This window comes from Chrysemys picta, chromosome 3, assembly GCF_011386835.1.
Source record: "Chrysemys picta bellii isolate R12L10 chromosome 3, ASM1138683v2, whole genome shotgun sequence".
In the NCBI taxonomy this organism is placed as follows: domain Eukaryota; kingdom Metazoa; phylum Chordata; order Testudines; family Emydidae; genus Chrysemys; species Chrysemys picta.
Window position 1 is genome coordinate 125280883 of NC_088793.1, and position 18807 is coordinate 125299689.

The 18807-nt window shown below is 41.5% G+C and overlaps 1 protein-coding gene across 23 annotated transcripts in view; it reads right to left on the reverse strand.

Annotated features, from left to right (window-relative positions):
- The window catches only part of LOC101945432 (uncharacterized), a 102790-nt gene that overhangs the window by 75606 nt on the left and 8377 nt on the right, over positions 1-18807 (reverse strand). For 8 of the 23 annotated variants that reach the window (XM_065590416.1, XM_065590422.1, XM_065590414.1 and 5 more), the window contains exons 3-4: positions 6976-7092; positions 1257-1415 (exon numbers count right to left, since the gene is read on the reverse strand). In XM_065590416.1, coding sequence (XP_065446488.1) covers positions 1257-1415; positions 6976-7092 — 276 coding nt within the window. Of the gene's footprint in view, positions 1-1256; positions 1416-3429; positions 3498-6975; positions 7093-10146; positions 10321-18807 lie in introns of all 23 variants that reach the window. The other 15 variants (XR_010600147.1, XM_065590418.1, XM_065590427.1 and 12 more) reach the window with 7 other exon arrangements.

Sequence of the window (18807 nt, forward strand, 5' to 3'; positions counted from 1 at the left end):
CAAGTGCAAAAGGCAGAGGCAATTCTCAAAGAAGAGAAAGTCACACACAGATATTACATTTCCCAGTGATGCCTAAAAACCAACTCCTAAAAATTTACATGTCTCTCTCTCTCAAGCCTTCCATCATCATAAGGGACCATCCTTCTCATTTCAGTTTACATCTGTTTTATTTCATGTGTCATAGGAGAGCAAGGAGACCATTTGTTTTTTTTCCCCCCACAAAATCAGAATTTTGTGATTGCTACATTAGAAATATTAGTTTTGTTTTAAACATTTTGATATTTCTTAAAAATATTTTAGTCCTAATTTCCTCTGAAAGTGGCTGTCCTATACTTGCGTTTTACAGTACTAGCCTATTCAAATACACACTTTTTAGTCTTATCGACACAGAGCTCTCTCAGACTGTCCCATTCTTACATCATCATCAGTTCAGCTCCACTGGTGGTACCAACAGGGCGAGCTCCAGACTAATTAACGTGTAAGTTCAGAATAGACACAGCCTTACTTTTGTGGCTTGTGTTCCACACTAAAGAAGAAGATTAAAAGCACTGTAGGTGATCGTGCTAAGGATTCAGCATCCATTACTTCAAAGCAATGCTGCCAGGTAGTTTAAAGTCCAAATTTTAGTTTTTTCATAAGGGGGGGAGGGGGAAGGCTTTATAAAAGCTAACGACATTTAATGGATTTTATTAAATGTCAATACATTCTAGCAAGTGACTTACTGAAAGAAAAAGTGAAATGAACTAGTTTGTTTTCATACACCAAAAATGGCGAAAAGTTTCTTAGAAGTCTGGCTTGTCTTTAATCAATAATTATTAATGACTCAGGCAAGGACTTTTTTTTTTTATAAAGAGGATTATCTTTAATCTCACTGTGCTCTTAGGAACATTTTCCAGTTTAAATCAGTCATTTTTCTTCTTGCAACAAGCTCACTTTCCAGGAGAAAATCCCGAGTTTGAAACTTTCAGGATTAATTCCCCACCAACAGACCAACTTGCCCACCCTCCCATGAAAGGAGGGGATTCATAGTTACATTGTATTAATGCTAATGGGAATTATCCACTTAACCCCTGCATATTCATAAGAGAAAAGAAACTCATACAACTTAGAAAGGGTATTGGGGGTGCGGGGTGGGGGAGGGGATCTCTTAAAATTTTCCAGTCAAGCCTTCCATTTCTTTCTAAACATTTCCTTATATTTTCAGTAGGAAAATCTCCCTTCTTTTCCCTCAAAATAAAAAAAAAAAAAATCCATACCTTTTTTCTTCCTTGCTGTTCAAGATTTTGTCTGAAGCTGAGATCAGACATTTGGATCTGAATTCGTTGCTTTTGAACTTTCTTGTTCAACAAATCCCTGTAACGCACATACATGGCATTTCTCAGCCTGTATAGATTCTTGTAGTTTTCAAGATGGCGCTGGAAGAAAATATCCATATGAATTTGGGGTTTGGGTTTGTTTATTTTTTGTTAAATGCGTATTTTCTTTCCACCTTTACACTAATCACTTCCATTTCCAAAAATAATTGACATGGACTTTCTTGATCAGAATAGAGGCTCACTTTTAGAGTTGTGCAGGAACCAGATTTTTTGCTTCAGAGAAAGTTTTGCAATTTTGAATTTTTTTCCGTTCTGGAAGAGAACGAAATTTTTTTTGAGATTTCCCATGAATCAAAGTTGGAAAAAAAAAACCCTGCAATTTGGAAAAAGAAGAACAGGAGGACTTGTGGCACCTTAGAGACTAACAAATTTATTAGAGCATAAGCTTTCGTGGACTACAGCCCACTTCTTCGGATGCATATAGAATGGAACATATGTTCCATTCTATATGCATCCAAAGAAGTGGGCTGTAGTCCACGAAAGCTTATGCTCTAATAAATTTGTTAGTCTCTAAGGTGCCACAAGTCCTCCTGTTCTTCTTTTTGCGGATACAGACTTACACGGCTGCTACTCTGAAACCTGCAATTTGGGATGATCAAAACATTGTTTCAATGTAGACTTGTCTCATTTTATAAAACACAATTAAACAAACAGAAAAATCAAAATGTTCCATTCCAAAAAGGTTAAAATGCAGAGTTTCAAAATGACATTCAAATTCGCTTTCAACGAATCTGCATTTTCCAACCAGCTCTACCCATTTCTGTTCTAAGTACAGACATCAGAATCACCAAACAGGGAATGGAGTCAGAATCCATGTGCTGAGTGGGATCCCTAACTCCCAGATTAGGAGGGGCTGGGAGTGAAGGGAGAGAACATCTTGCATTGCTCTCAAAGAAATGATATGGGCATCCAATCTGCTGTGAGGAATGGATGATACTTGAGATTGTGTTGAGGTGGATATCAACCAGAAAGAAGAAGTTGGGATGGGGTGAAGAGAAAATGTCTCTCTCATCTATCTAATGGCGGTATCTATAGTATTTCTCCCTGCAACCCCCTCTAGCAGACACATTGGCTCTTCCAATTCTGCATTGAAATCCTGTACAATCCTACTGATTTCAATAGGATGTAAATCAGCACAGAATTTGGTCCCTGAAGTAAGCTGGTAGGCACATTGGAAGTTACATTCAGTCCTCATTTGAAAGCAAGGAGGAAAAGCAAGTTCCTGGGCCCTGGAACTCCTGGAAAGATGGAAGAAAAAGCCAAGGAAGTTATGAAGTGACCGCAGCAGCAGCACCACCATTGTAGTTTAAACAATTACAGTAAATGCTTTTTTTATCCTGCATGTTGGGGGAATGGGGAGGTGTTGGTGAGTAAAAAATTCCAGTCAACTAAGAGGAAGGGAGTTTGGGTGCAGGAGGGGGTGCAGGGCTGGGGGTTGGAGAAGGGAGTTTGGGAAGGGGCTTGGGGCACCGGATCCAGGGGGCGCTCACCTCGGGCGTGGTGACCTGTCCCTGCTGCTGAGGCAGCTCTGCGTACTGCCCCCGCCCTGCCCAGACTGCTGGCTCCACAGCTCCCATTGGTTGGGAGCCACGGCCAATAGGAGCTGCGGGGGCAGTGCCTGCGGGCAAAGGCAATGCACAGAGCCGCCTAGCTGCGCTTCCGCTTAGGAGCATTAGGGACATGTTGCCGCTTCCAGGGAGCCATGCGGAGCCAGGTAGAGAACCTGCCAGCCCCATGCCAACCAGACTATAAACTGGACTTTCTATAAAGATTAAAAATGCCAGTTTATAGAGCTTTCCGGTTAGTACAGGACCAGAAGACACAGCATTTACTGTATTTAAAACCTATCCAACCTTTTGATTAAACATTCCTAGAAAGCTGAGAAATAGTTCAGCAGAAAGAGGGGTGATTGCTGCCGTGAAAACAGAGAAGCATATTCTGCAGTGCTGACTGGAAGGGTTGACTTCACATTTCACCTCCACAACCCTCCAGCTGTGGATGTATTCTAATCTAATCCAATCCACACACCTAAGCATATGTTTTTATGCAGTACCTGGATTAAGGTGCAGGCACCAACGTTCAGTGATGTTTCTTGTCATAAGATACCTTCAGAGGGACTAGCTTCACAAAGCATTAGAGAGAAAGAGACATCTATATCATGCTCTTTTAAAGAGGCTTTTGATGTGACAAATAAAACCAAGAGAACGGGGAAGAAAAAGAACAAGTTTTTTTTTGTTTGTTTGTTTTTTGAAAGCAGTTTCAGTTTAGGCTCATTCTGGAGACTATTAAAATAGCAAAGCACTTTTTAACAGTTGTTTTATGTATCCCTACTTGCTTTATACGGTCTTTAAATTAAGGGGAGGGGGGGGGGAAGAGAGAAAAAACACACAGTGAAAGACAAAATCTTTGATATATTTAGGAATTACTTATGATAATAAAATAAAGCTAAGGAAACAGACATATGACAGGGCATGTGAGTTAACACTTTAAAATAATTCCTAGCTCCAGGACCTTTTGGGCTTCTCAGGAAAAGATTTAGTAGAACTGCCATTCAAGTCAAATGACTGCTGGGACTTACTGGGCTGCACTGGAAACACTTGTTATTTGGATGCTCTAGGTATGAGTCAGATTTGGGGGGGGGGGGGAATCTAAGCCCCAACAAGTCACTATACGGAATACCTCATAAAAAGAGAGCATACTACGTATGGGGAAAAGTGACTTGCCACTAACTGTTGGCTGCAGTGAGTCTGTCAGCCAAGTCATAGTGCACATACAGGTCCTGTACGGCTAGCACTTATCAGACAATTAGAAGGTCTCCCTCTAGGATATCGTGAAATTAGATAATGAATAATTCAAGTAACAAAATTCTCTCTCAGCCAAGCTTGCATCTACACCATTGTATTAAAGCATACAGTTAGTTTTCTAGTAACTAGAATACTATCCAGTAGTATATTTAGGGCCCAGTTCTGTGCCACTGAAGTCAATGAGTCTTGCCATCAACTTCAGTGGCTCAAGAACAGGCCGTAGGGGTAGGTTTATAATGAAAGATGGCTGAAAAATCCATGAGCAAAACTGCACACCTATATTTATACATGCAATTACTATGACTGCATGTTCAATACTAATTACAGTAGAACCTCAGAGTTATGAACACCTTGGGAATGGAGGTTGTTCATAACTCTGAAATGTTTGTAACTCCAAACAAAACGTCATGGTTCTTTCAAAAGTTTACAACTGAACATTGACTTAATACAGCTTTGAAACTTTACTGTGCAAAAGAAAAATGCTGCTTTTAACCATCTCAAGTTAAATGAAACAAGTGCAGAAACAGGTTTTAAGCTTGTCAAATCTTATTAAACTTTCCCTTTTTTTAGTAGTTAACATTTAACACAGTACTGTACTGTATTTCCTTTTTGTGTGTCTCTCTCTCTCTGCTGCTGCCTGTTTGCGTACTTCCAAAGGAGGTGTGTGGTTGACCAGTCAGTTCGTAACTCTGGTGTTACATAACTTTGAATATACAAAATCCCAACAATTGTGCATGCAAATGTAAGAGCACAGTTGTACACAAACTTTATACACAAATCTCAAAACGCCTTTAAAAATTTGGGTCACTATGTATTTCATAGTAAGTCATTTGAACACTAGTAATAAAAACCTATATTCAAGTACCGTTCAATACTTAAAGCTGGAAGTGCATAAGTATCATACAATACAACAGCCAGTGCTTTCTTGTGTCTTTGAGCTAAATGCATGTGCAATATCAGCTTTATGTCTGATCTATCTGGGAATGATGTGCTGCATTAGTTTGGGGACAGGTGAATCTACCAGATCTTTTCTTTCTCTATCTTCTATGACCCTGTGTTCTTAATTCTAAATTAGAAGAAACTTCAGTATGAATTATTTTGTTCACTTCTCTGTGTATTCAAAGTGCCAATATACTACCTACTATTATATTGATAACACTCTGCATATTTACAAATATAAATATTCTCAGGTTAATATATTGCAGAATAACTGAAATAAACTCAAAGTATTATAGTGAGTTCCCAGCAGATGGTGCTGTTGACTATGGTCCAGTTCAATACTACCAGGTTCCCACTGGCCCAAGCGAAGCATATGGTCATCCATTTTACCCCTGCCACAGCTGAAGAATTTCTGTGATCAGTGTCTCAGTAAACTGCCAGGCCCCAAATCAATTTTCAGTAGATATGCGTGCTTTACTCAATGGCAAGTAAGTAAGGGTGCCTGCTTTTCTGTATAAACTGTTTTGGACCCTGACAGATGTACATTTTGATTGCCAAGTTCCCAAAGAACTTATTATAGCATTATCCCACCTGTTCATGCTCTCTGTATGTGTGTGTGTGTGTGTGTGTGTGTGTGTGTGTGTGTGTGTGTGTGTGTGTGTGTGTGTGTGTATATATATTTCACTTTATATGCATCCGAAGAAGTGGGCTGTAGTCCACGAAAGCTTATGCTCTAATAAATTTGTTAGTCTCTAAGGTGCCATAAGTACTCCTGTTCTTATAGCATCATAGTGTATGGTGATATGATGCAACAACCCACAACATCTCTATATGTTGTATACTACTTTGTCTGTGGGTCTGTACAGATGTCCATCAGGGAGATATTACAGAAAGAAAAAAATATTTATAAGATTTACCTTCTTTAAATCAATGAAAATTGGGGCTTTAAATACGACAGTGCCTCTTCAACTTAATATAGTAACACCCCTTTGGCACCTTCTAGGACTTCAAGACTGGCACACTACTACATGCCATGGCCACTCAGAACTTCACACAGGCACTTGAGCTAACGGAGAATCTGCTTTAGCCATTAGCAATGTTGGAGTTAGGACATGCACACCTGACAGTTTCTGCGTCATCCAAAGGGCAGTAGTAAACCCGCCAGGTAGGCACAAGCCAGGTCACAACTACACAGCAATGTACAGAAGTATAAAGGTGAAAAAATTTGCCTTCCATTACACCACATAAGGTGGTACCTGGCAACGGCCATATTATTAAATGAACATTCACTAATATTGTCCATATAAATGTTTCCTTTTGCTAAAGTTTCAGTTTGATACACAGCTGAGCATTCTAACCTAAGAGTTTAGGAATAGCTAATATGCTGTACTCCCTAGTTTATCTGCAAGCTGCTTTAAAAAAAAAAAAAAATAAAAATAAAAAAAAATAAAACCACACACCACACCTATCCGTTATAAGAGCAACCTGACTCTCCCAAGTAATGTACTGGTAATTACAGCTACCTCAATTCCCATGAGTCTTCCAGTTTGAGGAGAGTTTTTAACACTAGATCTGGATCATTGGGTCCAATTTTTCTCATTTACACTGAAGTAGGTCAAGAGCAATGCCACTGAAATTAATGGAACATCACACAAGGGTAAAATGAGCATTAACATCAGCATCAGTTCCTTTATCAGCCAAAGGAATGAATGAGCCCTACAACCAGAGAAGCCATCAGGGCATGTGGATAACCATGGAGAGCTCTCTGGGTTCTGGCAATCCAGATGTTCTAACTCTATGGAATTATTACCCCACATAGTAGTTTAAGTTATCTGCAAACATCGTACTGGAATTACCTGTTCTAGCAGGGCCCGTTTCATTGCATCTTCTTTGTCTTCATCACTAAATGATGATTTGTTGTTCCTCTTCTTCCCGTTGTCATCTTTCATCATCTTTTTGGGGTTTTTGTCATTCTGGACAGAAATATATGGATGTCAAAACAGGGGCTTTAAAATATGTATACCTTCTTCAGTGCATAACAGAACCCTTGCTTTGTCTCTTTCACTGGAATCAAAGAATAGCCAAATAATACAAAAGTTAATCTTTCAGAATTGTGGTAGTGTGGAGCTAATGCTTGGCTCAGCTTGAGAATTTGTTTAGAAATTCTAATCCATAAATATTTTCCACTCAGTTATTGTTCAGTATTAATATTGGTTAGTAAAGTATTCCAGAGAATATATACAAACTAGTATAAGAACTTTGTTTCTGTGGCTGTCAGTTACTGACTTCACTGTATGTGCTTGAAACAGATCACTGGCAGATCTCCCACAGCCCCCCTCCAAGTGCAAAGGCCTCATGAATGGCTATATCTACTTAATGGGGTTTTCACCTTTTTTTAAAAAGCAATTTTGAATGGTGTACACCCACCCACGCACTTCCAGTTTCATGAAGGTGTACGTTTGGTAATTGGGATTAGACTCTGGAGGTAGAGAAGTAAACTTGTATCAACAATATATATTTCTGCTCCGCTTGAAAGTCACACACACAAGCACCTGGGTTAATGCAGTCCTAAATCATTGGCCCTAGGGCCAGGATTTTGCAAGCTGCACCAGCAAACTGTAGAAGTTTCCCCATACATACTTTACAATATTTGCCAGAACCCAAAGCCTGCTAGACGCAGCTGCATGCACATACAAAACTCTAAAGTTTCAAATCAAGGGACCTGTAATGTGCATTGATAGGTCCAACACACTTAGTAAATTCTTCTAAACTCAAGCGTTGGAATATCAAGGTGCCACAGATTATTTCTTATAAAATCTATAAAAATTTAAGAATCACAGCCCCCCTGCCCCAAAGAAAAGTTAATCTAGTGATATAGTAGAGATTATATCAATGCCTTACTCAAACTAAACCTGATTAGAACCTTGTGGTTTTACAAACAATAAATGTTAGAGGACCAAGAAACTCTATGTCAAGATAAATAAAATGAAGCATGGAAAGGCAGAACTGAGGTATCCAATCACCCTTAACTCTGACCTTAAACTACTCTGCACACTGTTTGTGCTGCCCTGTCTGGTTTATTAGGCATTTTTCAGGCTGTATCCAGAATTTGGAGCAATTTACCAAGCACCATGGTGGATTTTCCATCAGACAATTTTAAAATCAACCTTGATTTAAAATCTAGGAATTATTTTGGGGAAGTTCTATGGTCTGTGTTATACAGTAGGTCAGACTGGATGATCACAATAATCCCTTCTGGACTTAGATTTATAGATTCTAGAAAATGATCAGGATCCCAGTATTTAGAGAGCAGACATGTTCAAAGTAAGGATCTGGTAACCTTTGATCTTGAGATTTTGTTGGAATTGCAGTTAGTGAAGGCTGTTGGTTGCAGAGTGAATATAATAGGAGTGAGTATTGGTGTCTCTCTCAGCCTGTTCTGGCCTACTCTAGGAGCTCAGTTTTTGATCTTGGAGCTCTGGCTGCACAAAGACATTTTATTTTATATGGCAAATTCTGGCTGTGGAAAACTCTTCTTGCTTCATTTATTTTTTAAATCACAAACCTGTGGCTTGTTTGTTCATCAGCCAGCCTTGGCTTACTTAGCCAATCTTATGGGCTTACCATGTTCCTAAATTACTCCCATAAAATGAGCACCCAGAAGGGTGATATTCCTGGGAACCTGGTCCCAACAGAAACCAATCATTGTATGAAGCAATTCTTAAAAGGTCCAGATTTGCATGGTAATTGTTTTGGGTGTGATAGAAGCACCCACACCAATAATTAAGTGGTTGGGAGCTAAAAATAAGTCAAATGAAAAAAAAAAAAAAAAAGTTAGTCTGCTCCTCAAACTTGAGAGGGCAAGGAGAACAAGCTTTATAGCAGGTTGGTTGTACTCTTAAATATTTATGTGTATTTGCCCCAGGCAGTGAAAATGTTTTGTTTGGGATTCAGTGTGAACACATCCCTTTTGCTGACAGGAGACCAAAGTTAATATTGGAAACTACTACCTCAAATAAATCTGGGACTATTTAAAAACACCATTTATGCAACCCTGCATATTCTTCCACAGTGAAACAATTGGTTGCAATATGTCCAGGATAGCATTGAATTTATTTTGGTAGTTAGTGAAAAGTACTGTATAACACAATAAAGCACACAGGACAAAAGTTTGCTAAAAATATAGAAAATTAAAAAGAATTATGTTAAAAACAAAAACCCAAACTATTGATTTTCCTCCTATTTACAAAAATCTGTCTGTCTCTTTGGATGGGGACCAAAGTACAGCTCAGTAAGCACATTGCTCACAGTGGGAAGAATCCCCCTTGCATTGTAAGTAATTCCTTGCTACCAAGGACACACTGCAAACATGCATAATCCTGGCCATTCCCGTCCTGCAGAAAGGTCTGTATGTGAATACTGAGTTTAGAAAAATGGCAGCCTGCCACAGCACAGCAGTTGCAACAAAAGCGAGAAGGAGAGAGCCTGGACTGAGCACAAACTTTGCTTCGAGCAAGATGCATCAACTGTAACTATAGCAAAAAATGTGATGGAGGGATAAAACACTGCCATTGCTATGCAGCCAGTTCTATTTGAGCGGGAGAAGTAAATCTGACAGAACAGCTAAACTCAAAACTGTCACAGAAGACACCTCGCAATGCCTTGGATGGGCTACAACTCAGATGCCTGAATCAAGAACTGAGACAATCATTAGCACACTGTCTCAAAGGCTCAGAGGTCCTTATCAGAAGTAAATCAGTGGAATAAACATCCTTTACATTACAGATGCAGACATATCTATTCCCATGCTGGGGTAGCCTTGAGTGACACATGGCTCATGTCTGAATAGAGATTGAGTGACGGTCCAAACACATGCTCTTGATTCCTCTCCAAGCATGTAAGATTACTTTGCTTAGGGCTGGTCTACACTATGGGGGGGGGGGGGGGGGGGGAGAAATTGACCTAAGTTACGCAACTTCAGCTATGTTATTCACGTAGCTGAAGTCGACGTACTTAGATCTACTTACCATGGTATCTTCATTGCAGCGTCTCCCATCGATTCATCTTGCGCGTCCCGTTGAGGTGGAGTACCGGAGTCAACGCTAGAGTGATCGGCGGTCGATCTATACTAGACATGATAAAAATCGACCCCCGCTGGATTGATCGCTGCCCATCAATCCAGCCAGTAGTGTAGATAAGCCCTGGGAATTGTAAGCTTTACTGTTGATTTCCCATACCTTCTCAATGCAACTACAGGCACTTTGCTCCACCAAGGAAGTCAGCCTAGAACCCTGTTTGGCCACTCATCTCATAACTGTCTCTGTGCTTTTTACCACCCTCTCCCCAAACCAAAATGCCCTTCTGAGCTGGTCCCCAAAGCCACATCATCTCCTTCCTCTTCCACCATACCTACATGAAACTGGCCAGTTAGGTGCCCAACTTCCTGTTTTTATTATATTTTAGAACAAAGTCTTTGCTCCATCATGGTATACACTTGATTCACTGAGCATATGTATAATCTTTTAACGTTAGCCCTATCTTTCCCTCTCTCCTGCTCGGTTGTCCTGTAAACCCCCCACGTCCCCAGTTGCGTCATGTCTGAAATTAATTTATAAGCTTCATGTAAGCTCCTGTCTTTTGTCTGTATTGGAAGGTGGCTGACAATCCTGGGCACGGATAATAAAGTAAATAATATTGTAATAGGAACGATATCCCTAAATCTGAATGAGGAGTGACTATCATGAGTCTTTGGCTACTCATTTATCTCCTAACAAGGAAATCTAATTCTGGAGTTCTGGCCCAAGAACAAGAGGGCTTAGGGGAAAGAAAGAAACGGTGACCTATTACTGCAAAAGTCTCAGGGCTACAGATAATTAAATAACCAGGAGTGAACTTAACAAAGCAATGTTTGGGACCCCTTTAAAGTCATTTGTTTGGCCTGCTCAGCTGCAATGCCTATTATTCTGCATGTAGTGATCTTTGTGCTATCACAGACTCCAAACACTGTGCTATGCCAGCTGAGTGGGTTTCAATTCCAAGCAGGCAGGTGAGGAAACAATTTGTAGAGGAAGGAAAGGAACTAGCATAAATGATGCAATGACAGCATTGTGTAAAATTCATTCATACAAAGTGCAGTATCACAGCATAAATGCCATGATAAACAGAGAAATTTAAACAGATGAATAATCCAGTTAAAGGAACAAAAGCTACATTAATATGCCTAAACCAAATTCAGGCCTGCAATTCTATGAAATCAATGGAAATGCACTGTTAAACTAGATAGGAGTGTCACTCACTTGGTGTGTTAATGTAGCTCTTTCCTTTAACTGATTATTTATCTGTTGAACTATCTCCACGGCGTACATGATGTGATACTACATTGAGTCTATATGAACCAACATTGCCCAATGTCACGGTTACAACATTTTTGTTAATGTTTGTTTTAGGTTATGTATTGCCTGCCTTATGAATGGAGTTTAAACAAGGTATCAAAGTAAACAGTACTGTAGAAGAACACATTTCAGCTTTACTGCACTATATTGTGCCACCGTAACAAACAGGAAGGTTCAAGACAGATTGTGTAATGCATCATCTGGATCTCAGCACCCAAGAACTAAATGGATAGAAGGCCAAATCTCAGTTTACTAGCATCAAAGAGGAACAGAAAAAAAAAGCAGGTATAAGCTAGATTCCCTTGCTATACTCCTTATTGCAGTGACTACAGGTCTTTCCTTTCCCAAAGTCTAATTCCGACTGCTCTCCCACCCTCTAGTAACTCTTACCCTAGAGAGGGTTCCCAATGTGCCTTGCTCTTAAATAACACCTTATTGCAGTTTTGCCTCAATCCAGCCTCTAAAGTTTATACAGCAATCATTTCTGAATGAAAAAAAAAAATTCATAAGCTAATTTGTTAGGTGTTTTTATGGGGGTGCCTGTATAAATCCTTCTTTCACACATACCTATAGTGTTTTGCACAAACACATTTGCAGGTAAAAATTTAGAGGCTGTTTTTGAAAATCTGGCCCTGCAAGTCATATACAACACAGTTTTACAAAAGAATTATTTAACGCTTACCGACAAACAGGAATGTCCCTTGGGCAATTTTTCAATGTAATGAAAAGAGAATGGGTCACATGATCCTTATTTATTCCAACCTCAAAATTCTATAGCAGATAAGATATAAGGAACGCCCTCTGCCAAGCAAAAACTCAGTTCATAAGCAGCCCTTTACCAAAGCAAAAGTCCAGTACAATAATACCACAATAATTCTGCATATGGTGTATCCAGTGATATGCTAACAAGTAGCTTAATAGTTTCAAAAACCTATTCTCAATACACACCAGCAATGTTCCCTCTAATTTTTTTACACCCATGTGCGGAATGAATTTTGTTATGTGCATCAATATGGAACTGATGTGTGGCGAGGGTGGGGCCAAGGGGTTCGGAGTGTGGGAGGGGGCTTAGGGCTGGGGCAAAGGTGCAGGGGGTTAGGGCTCCAGCTGGGGGTGTGGGCTCTGGGGTGGGGCCAAGGGGTTTGGGGTGTTGGAGGGGGCTCAGGGTTGGGGCAGAGGATTGGGATGCAGGAGGTGAGATCTCTGGGGTGGGGCCAGGGTGAGGGGTTTGGGGTGCAGGCTGCCCTAGGGCTGTGGTGGGGAAAGAGGACTCCCCCCAGCTCTCTCCCCGCCGTAGCACAGGGCCAGGGCAGAGGCGCCTCTCCCCGCTTGCATGGCCCTTGATAGCCTGCTGCACAGCCGCGCAGCTTAGAGGGAACTGAGCACACTAGTCAGCAAACTGCATGCAAACATTGTTGAAAGAATTTCCTATCACTAGGGGAGGGAGCTGTGGTAAAAATATTCATGGCAGGACCCAAGAGCCTCCTTCACTACAAAACCCTGATTCATCCCCAGTGCTCGTCAACCTGTGCACTGAATGAGGCAGGCATCCCAACAGAAAATTAGTGTGTCAATGTATTTAAATATTAACACTAAGCGTATGTGCAAGGAGGCTGATTAAGGTTGTACAAGAAACCTGAATTCTGGCAGTTCCTAGTTTATGAGTGCTTGACTTTGCAAAGTGTGTGTGTGTGTGTGTGTGTGTATACATACATACATACATACACACACTTTCCTAGGTTTTTTTAAATAAAGCAAATTGAATAAACATATTCTATCATGTGAGATCATATTAACACCCACATGGGTCATCAGCAGGGTTCAAACCTTTAGATCCACTACAAAGACCTCTTCCATTGTAGATACTAGCATAACTGGTAGCAGTTGTAGGCGGTTATCCTCTAAGGACCAAGCCACTAGAGGGGGATGGCACACACTTTGCCAGTGGGGTTCACCAATATTTGTTGACAGGGGAATAGTGAGATTCAGGAAAGCTGGGGTCTATTCCAGGTTCTGAGGGGTGGATACTCGAATGGTTAGAAACCCATCTACCTCTGTTCCCCTGCAAGCCTGACTCCCTTCTCCCCTCCAGCTTGTTCCTTTCCCCATCCTAGCTCTTCCTCACTCCCGTCAGGCTCCTCACTCCAGTCTCCTGCCTTCCCTGACACCTCCACCCACTCCCTCCATTGCCACCTCCCCAAGTCTGACTCTTGTTCCTTCTGTACTCTAGTCCAGTCAAGCAGCCTCCTCCTCCTCCTCACTGCCTGGTTACCAGCTGGGGGAGCGCAGAGAGAACAGGAGTGACAGATTCCCTGCAGGGAAAGTCCTACTCATCCCCTGCAGCCCCAGGCTGGAGCATGTTCCACGCAGATGGAATCTTCAGGGAATTTAGCTGTCAAAATCTTACAAGAGACTCTTCAGCATATGTGAAATGAGGTGTTTCTAAGGCTTATAATTTGATCAACTACAGGCAGTTTTTCCACAAGAACAGCAAAGCCAAACCCCTGACACAAAGTCAACCCTCCCGCCAAATGTCAAGTTCCTGCTCCAAACAGGGCCGGCTCCAAAGTTTTGGCCGCCCCAAGCAGCCAAAAAAAAAAAAAAAAAAAAAAGCCGCGATCACGATCTGCAGCGGCAATTCGGCGGGAGGTCCTTCGCTCCGAGGCGGAGTGAGGGACCATCTGCCGAATTGCCACCGAATACCTGGACGTGCCGCCCCCCCCCCCCCCCCCCCGAGCAGCGGCCCCAAGCACCTGCTTGACAAGTTGGTGCCTGGAGCCGACCCTGGCTCCAAATATGGAGGTGCTAAAGCTTCTCAACAAAATGGGTATGAGGTGGGTTTTTTTGTTTGTGTTTTTTTGGTTTAACATGGGCAAAACATTTTTCTCTAACCTCATTCTTGAAATGGCTGAACCATTTTTGCTGAAACTTTCCAAAAATATTTAGCTTGTGACTGACACCTCACATGAAAAACTTCAGCTGAAATGGTTAAAATTCTGCAAGGTTTCAAGCAATTGAACATAAGAGTCTCATAATGGAAAGCATTGGGCAACCGTAATTAATTGGCAGCACTAGCAGCTCCATCTATAATGCACATAGACGTTACACAATTGATCCTGATTGGGACCTCTGGGCATTACTGTAGTACAAATATTTACACAACAGACAGTGACCTTATAGAAACAAAATAAGCAGAAGAATGCGTTGAAGGGAGACACTTGATATACTCAGATAAATTAAATGTCAGAATACATTATCTGTGACTGCACTTCGCAGCTCAGCATGGCTTTCATGTGGAAGATATAATGCTGTGATTGATAGCTCTACAAATGTTTGCTGAATGCCCTAATTACCCTCACATAATGTACAGAGTCACTTAACTCCTGACTTATAGAATGGGCCATATAAGGGAGACCTGTTTTTCCTTACCTCATCATGGAGACCTTAACATTCTACATTTTACTTTTATTACAGTAAATAAGCATAGTGTCTGTTTTAGCTCAGCATTCTGTGATGAATAGCTGTATTTACCACTTTGTTACTATGGCAATATTACATGTGAAGTACACCAACAAGCGGATGCTTTCATCTCTCTTTGTACTTACAGAATACTCCTTTTTCTTATTTTGAGGGTGACCAACTATAAAGGGGACTGAACTTTTCTGAGTCTCAAGACAAGGGCTTATTTTCTAAATGTTCCTATTAACTGTAGTAGATAAACTGATGGTTGTGTGTGACAAATTCCAGAAGCCTTAAATCAGGAACTGGCAAACCATATTCTCTTCCCCCTTCAGAAGAGATTTAGTGTAGCTACACTTCTTCAAATGAAGAAAGACCAAAACTGAAACCCTTTGCTTAACTATGGAAGGCAAGGGTGGGAGCAAAGAAACATTCACACACCTGCATACCCACAGCTTTCTTGGCAACAACTTAAACATTAGTTTTTGGTACATTTTTGATAGCTAGGCACAAAAAATGGTGAAAGTAGGTAGATGCATTATTACTAACAATAGCCATTCTGTTCCCATTAAACACAAACTCAAAATAATTCAGGGCAAAAAAGCTGAACGTAGATTAAACTCTTAGGTGGGGAACCCAGGACAAGGAAAAAGTATATTCAACTCAACTGGATGCAAGACAGCAGACAGATTTATAGCAAAATCTTGCAGACTGTTCTGTTTAATTGCTAAATTAATTAGTTACTGGTAGAGTTACTAGGTCTTTCATACTTCTACCCATAATATTTCTCTTTTTGATTGGTGATTCCTAGGTGGGGGAATGCAGGGTTATTTAGGGTCAGAGCAGGGGACAGGGAGTCAAGAGAATTGGGTTCTCTTTTTGTCTCTGCCATGGACATACTGTGTGACCTTGAGTGAGTCACTCAGATTAACATAATTTTTCTTAGCGCTAAAATGAGGATACTACTTCCCTCACTCACAGGGAAGTTTGTGAGGCTTAATTCAGTGAAAGGTGTAAAACATTTTCAGATCCTCTTATGAAAAGCTCTATAGAAGTGCAAAGTAATATTACAAGGAAAACATTTAACTCATGGAAATAGTTTATCAGTTATTTATTTAGGAAAACTGAACTGGTTTGGGGCATTACATTCTGCAACTTGATGAAGCAATAATGCTTTATAAAGCATTTTTCTTCCCCAGTGTGGCTTCCAAAGCCTTGAACAATCATGTCTTTGTTTCTCTCTTTAGCAGTTTCCTTGTACAGTTTCTATTCGGATTTTTTAGGGCACTGAATTTCACTCTATTTGTATTTTGGTAACTGCTATATTATTGTTCTATGGTTTCTGGGTGGATATTCACACAATAGTGTCCAGTAGTGCATTTCTGATTCCTGGACAGTTATTCAAATGAGATGGTTTTTCTGTTGTGTTCCAGGAAAGACTTTTTCTTCCTTCATGTTAAGGGCCAGGCCGTGTGCAGTCTTGCCTAATGGTCAGGGCAGGAGACTGACCTAATTTTGGAGCAGGTGACCAGGCCTAGTGACCAGAGCCCCAATCAGGAGCTGAGTTACCAAGCCCAGCGAACAAGCCGGAGCCGAGAGCCAGGAATCAGGAGCCAAGGATCAGAGTCAGAGTATAAGCCAGAGCAGGGCAAGAGCCAGAGGGAGGAAACCAGGAACAGGAGCCAGGGATAGGGGCAAGGAAGATGATGAGAGCAGGAAGCAGGACCAGAAACAGTCCTGCTACAGAATGTGGAATGCTACTGAGCAGCCAAAAACCACTCCTGCTCCAGGGTTTAAGAATGTGCCTGCTGGAGTCTTCGGCCAATCAGGGGGCCAGGTTCATTTGCTGAACCATCGGAGGGCAATGAGATGCATCCAGGTTCAGCTGTGGGTCCCTGACATAGTCCTTCATTCTAGGTCCAGGGCTGGCAACAGTAGCTCACTCAGTCACAGGAAAAAGAGTGCCTTGTATATCCGGCATGGACCCCGGCATAGGCTAGCAAAGTAAGCACATACCCGTCCAGGCAGGCTTGTACAGTCCGCATTCATAGATATTTTTAGCCATACCAGCTGCATTATAGCTAGCATGGTCTACATGCTACATGTCTACATGAGCTGTAATCACACCTCTGATTGCAGGGTAGGCGTAACACTGATGTCCTAACAGCAGAAAAGAAAAAATATTTTCTTAGGATGCAAAATATGAGTAAACTAGCATAATAAATTCTAGTTCATACAGTGGCAATAGTTAAAAATTTGTATGTTGCCTTAGATAATTAAGATCTGCCATTCGCTAATTCCAGTACTCCACAGTATTCAAGGTATTCCATATACTAACCACAGGGAAATACTGTACAAGTATATAATGCACTACACCATCTTAGGTAAAACTGGCAAATATTCAGTACCACCATCATAATCATGTCACCCATGGAGATGTGAACCAACATTCTGCAGAGCCAACCTTTTCTAGGCATGTCAGAAAGGGGAAAAAAGTCAATCCAAGGGATACTGTGGGCATCTTTAAAAAAAAAAAAGTGCAACATTTGCCACTTGGTAGTATATCCAGTTTTAATTTCAGGAAAATACTGTGGTCACTGAATGTTGAGTTTTTACTGATGCCCATTGTATGTATTTTAGGGGAAAATCCAGCAGTCAGGGGCTTGGACTGCATGGCTTAATATATTTTTCCCCCCATTTCTAATCTCGGTGAATCACTTGCCAATAGTGTCTGGAGTATTATACTACAGAACACATCCAACAAGCCAATTTTTTTTTTTATAAAACATAGTACTTTTCAGCATAAAGACAGCAGGCATACCCTTCTCACACATAGGACTCTGATGTGAATGTGTACAAGTAAAATATTTCAGTTCAAAGTGGAATAACTTCATTTATATAAACAGTCCTGAAGATTTGTATTGGCCAAATATTGAATGCTATAGTGTCAATTTTATTTTAATACCCCCTTGTATTAAAGTTCTGGACCTCTTCTGAGAAGAGACTGTGGCCTTGGCTACACTTGCGAGTTGCAGCGCTGTAAAGCCGCCCCCAGCGCTGTAACTCACTCCCCCGTCCACACTGGCAGGGCACTTACAGAGCTGTATCTCCCTGGGTACACCGCTGCAGGTACTCCACCTCTCCGAGAGGAATAGCGAGTATTGCGCTGCCGCTGCAGCGTCAGTGTGGCCACCCAACTGACTGTGAACGGCCTCCAGAATTATTCGGCAGTATCCCACAATGCCTGTTCTAGCCACTGTGACAAAGTTCCTCCTCTATCTTGGTAGGTCCTGCGCTTATTGGCAGATTTTCTTGCCTCAGAGATTCACCATGTGGGTTGGGGGAACAGCCCAGAGGCCTTCCCCGCTGGAAGAACCCACAGTCCAGGTCAATTGGGAGGTTTGGGGGGGAACCCGGGCCCGCCCTCTACTCCGGGTTCCAGCCCAGGGCCCTGTGGACTGCAACTGTCTAAAGTGCTTCCTGTAGCTGTCATGCAGCTGTTACAACTCCCTGGGCTACTTCCCCATGGCCTCCTCCAAACACCTTCCTTATTCTCACCACAGGACCTTCCTCCTGGTGTCTGATAACACTTGTGCTCCTCAGTCCTCCAGCAGCACACCCTCTCACTCTCAGCTCCTTGTGCCTCTCACTCTCAGCTCCTCTCACTCACACCACAAACTGAAGTGAGCTCCTTTTAAAAACCCAGGTGCCCTGATTAGCCTGCCTTAATGGATTCTAGCTGCTTCTTCTTAATTGGCTCCAGGTGTCCTAATTAGCCTGCCTGCCTTAACTGGTTCTAGCAGGTTCCTGATTACTCTAGTGCAGCCCCTGCTCTGG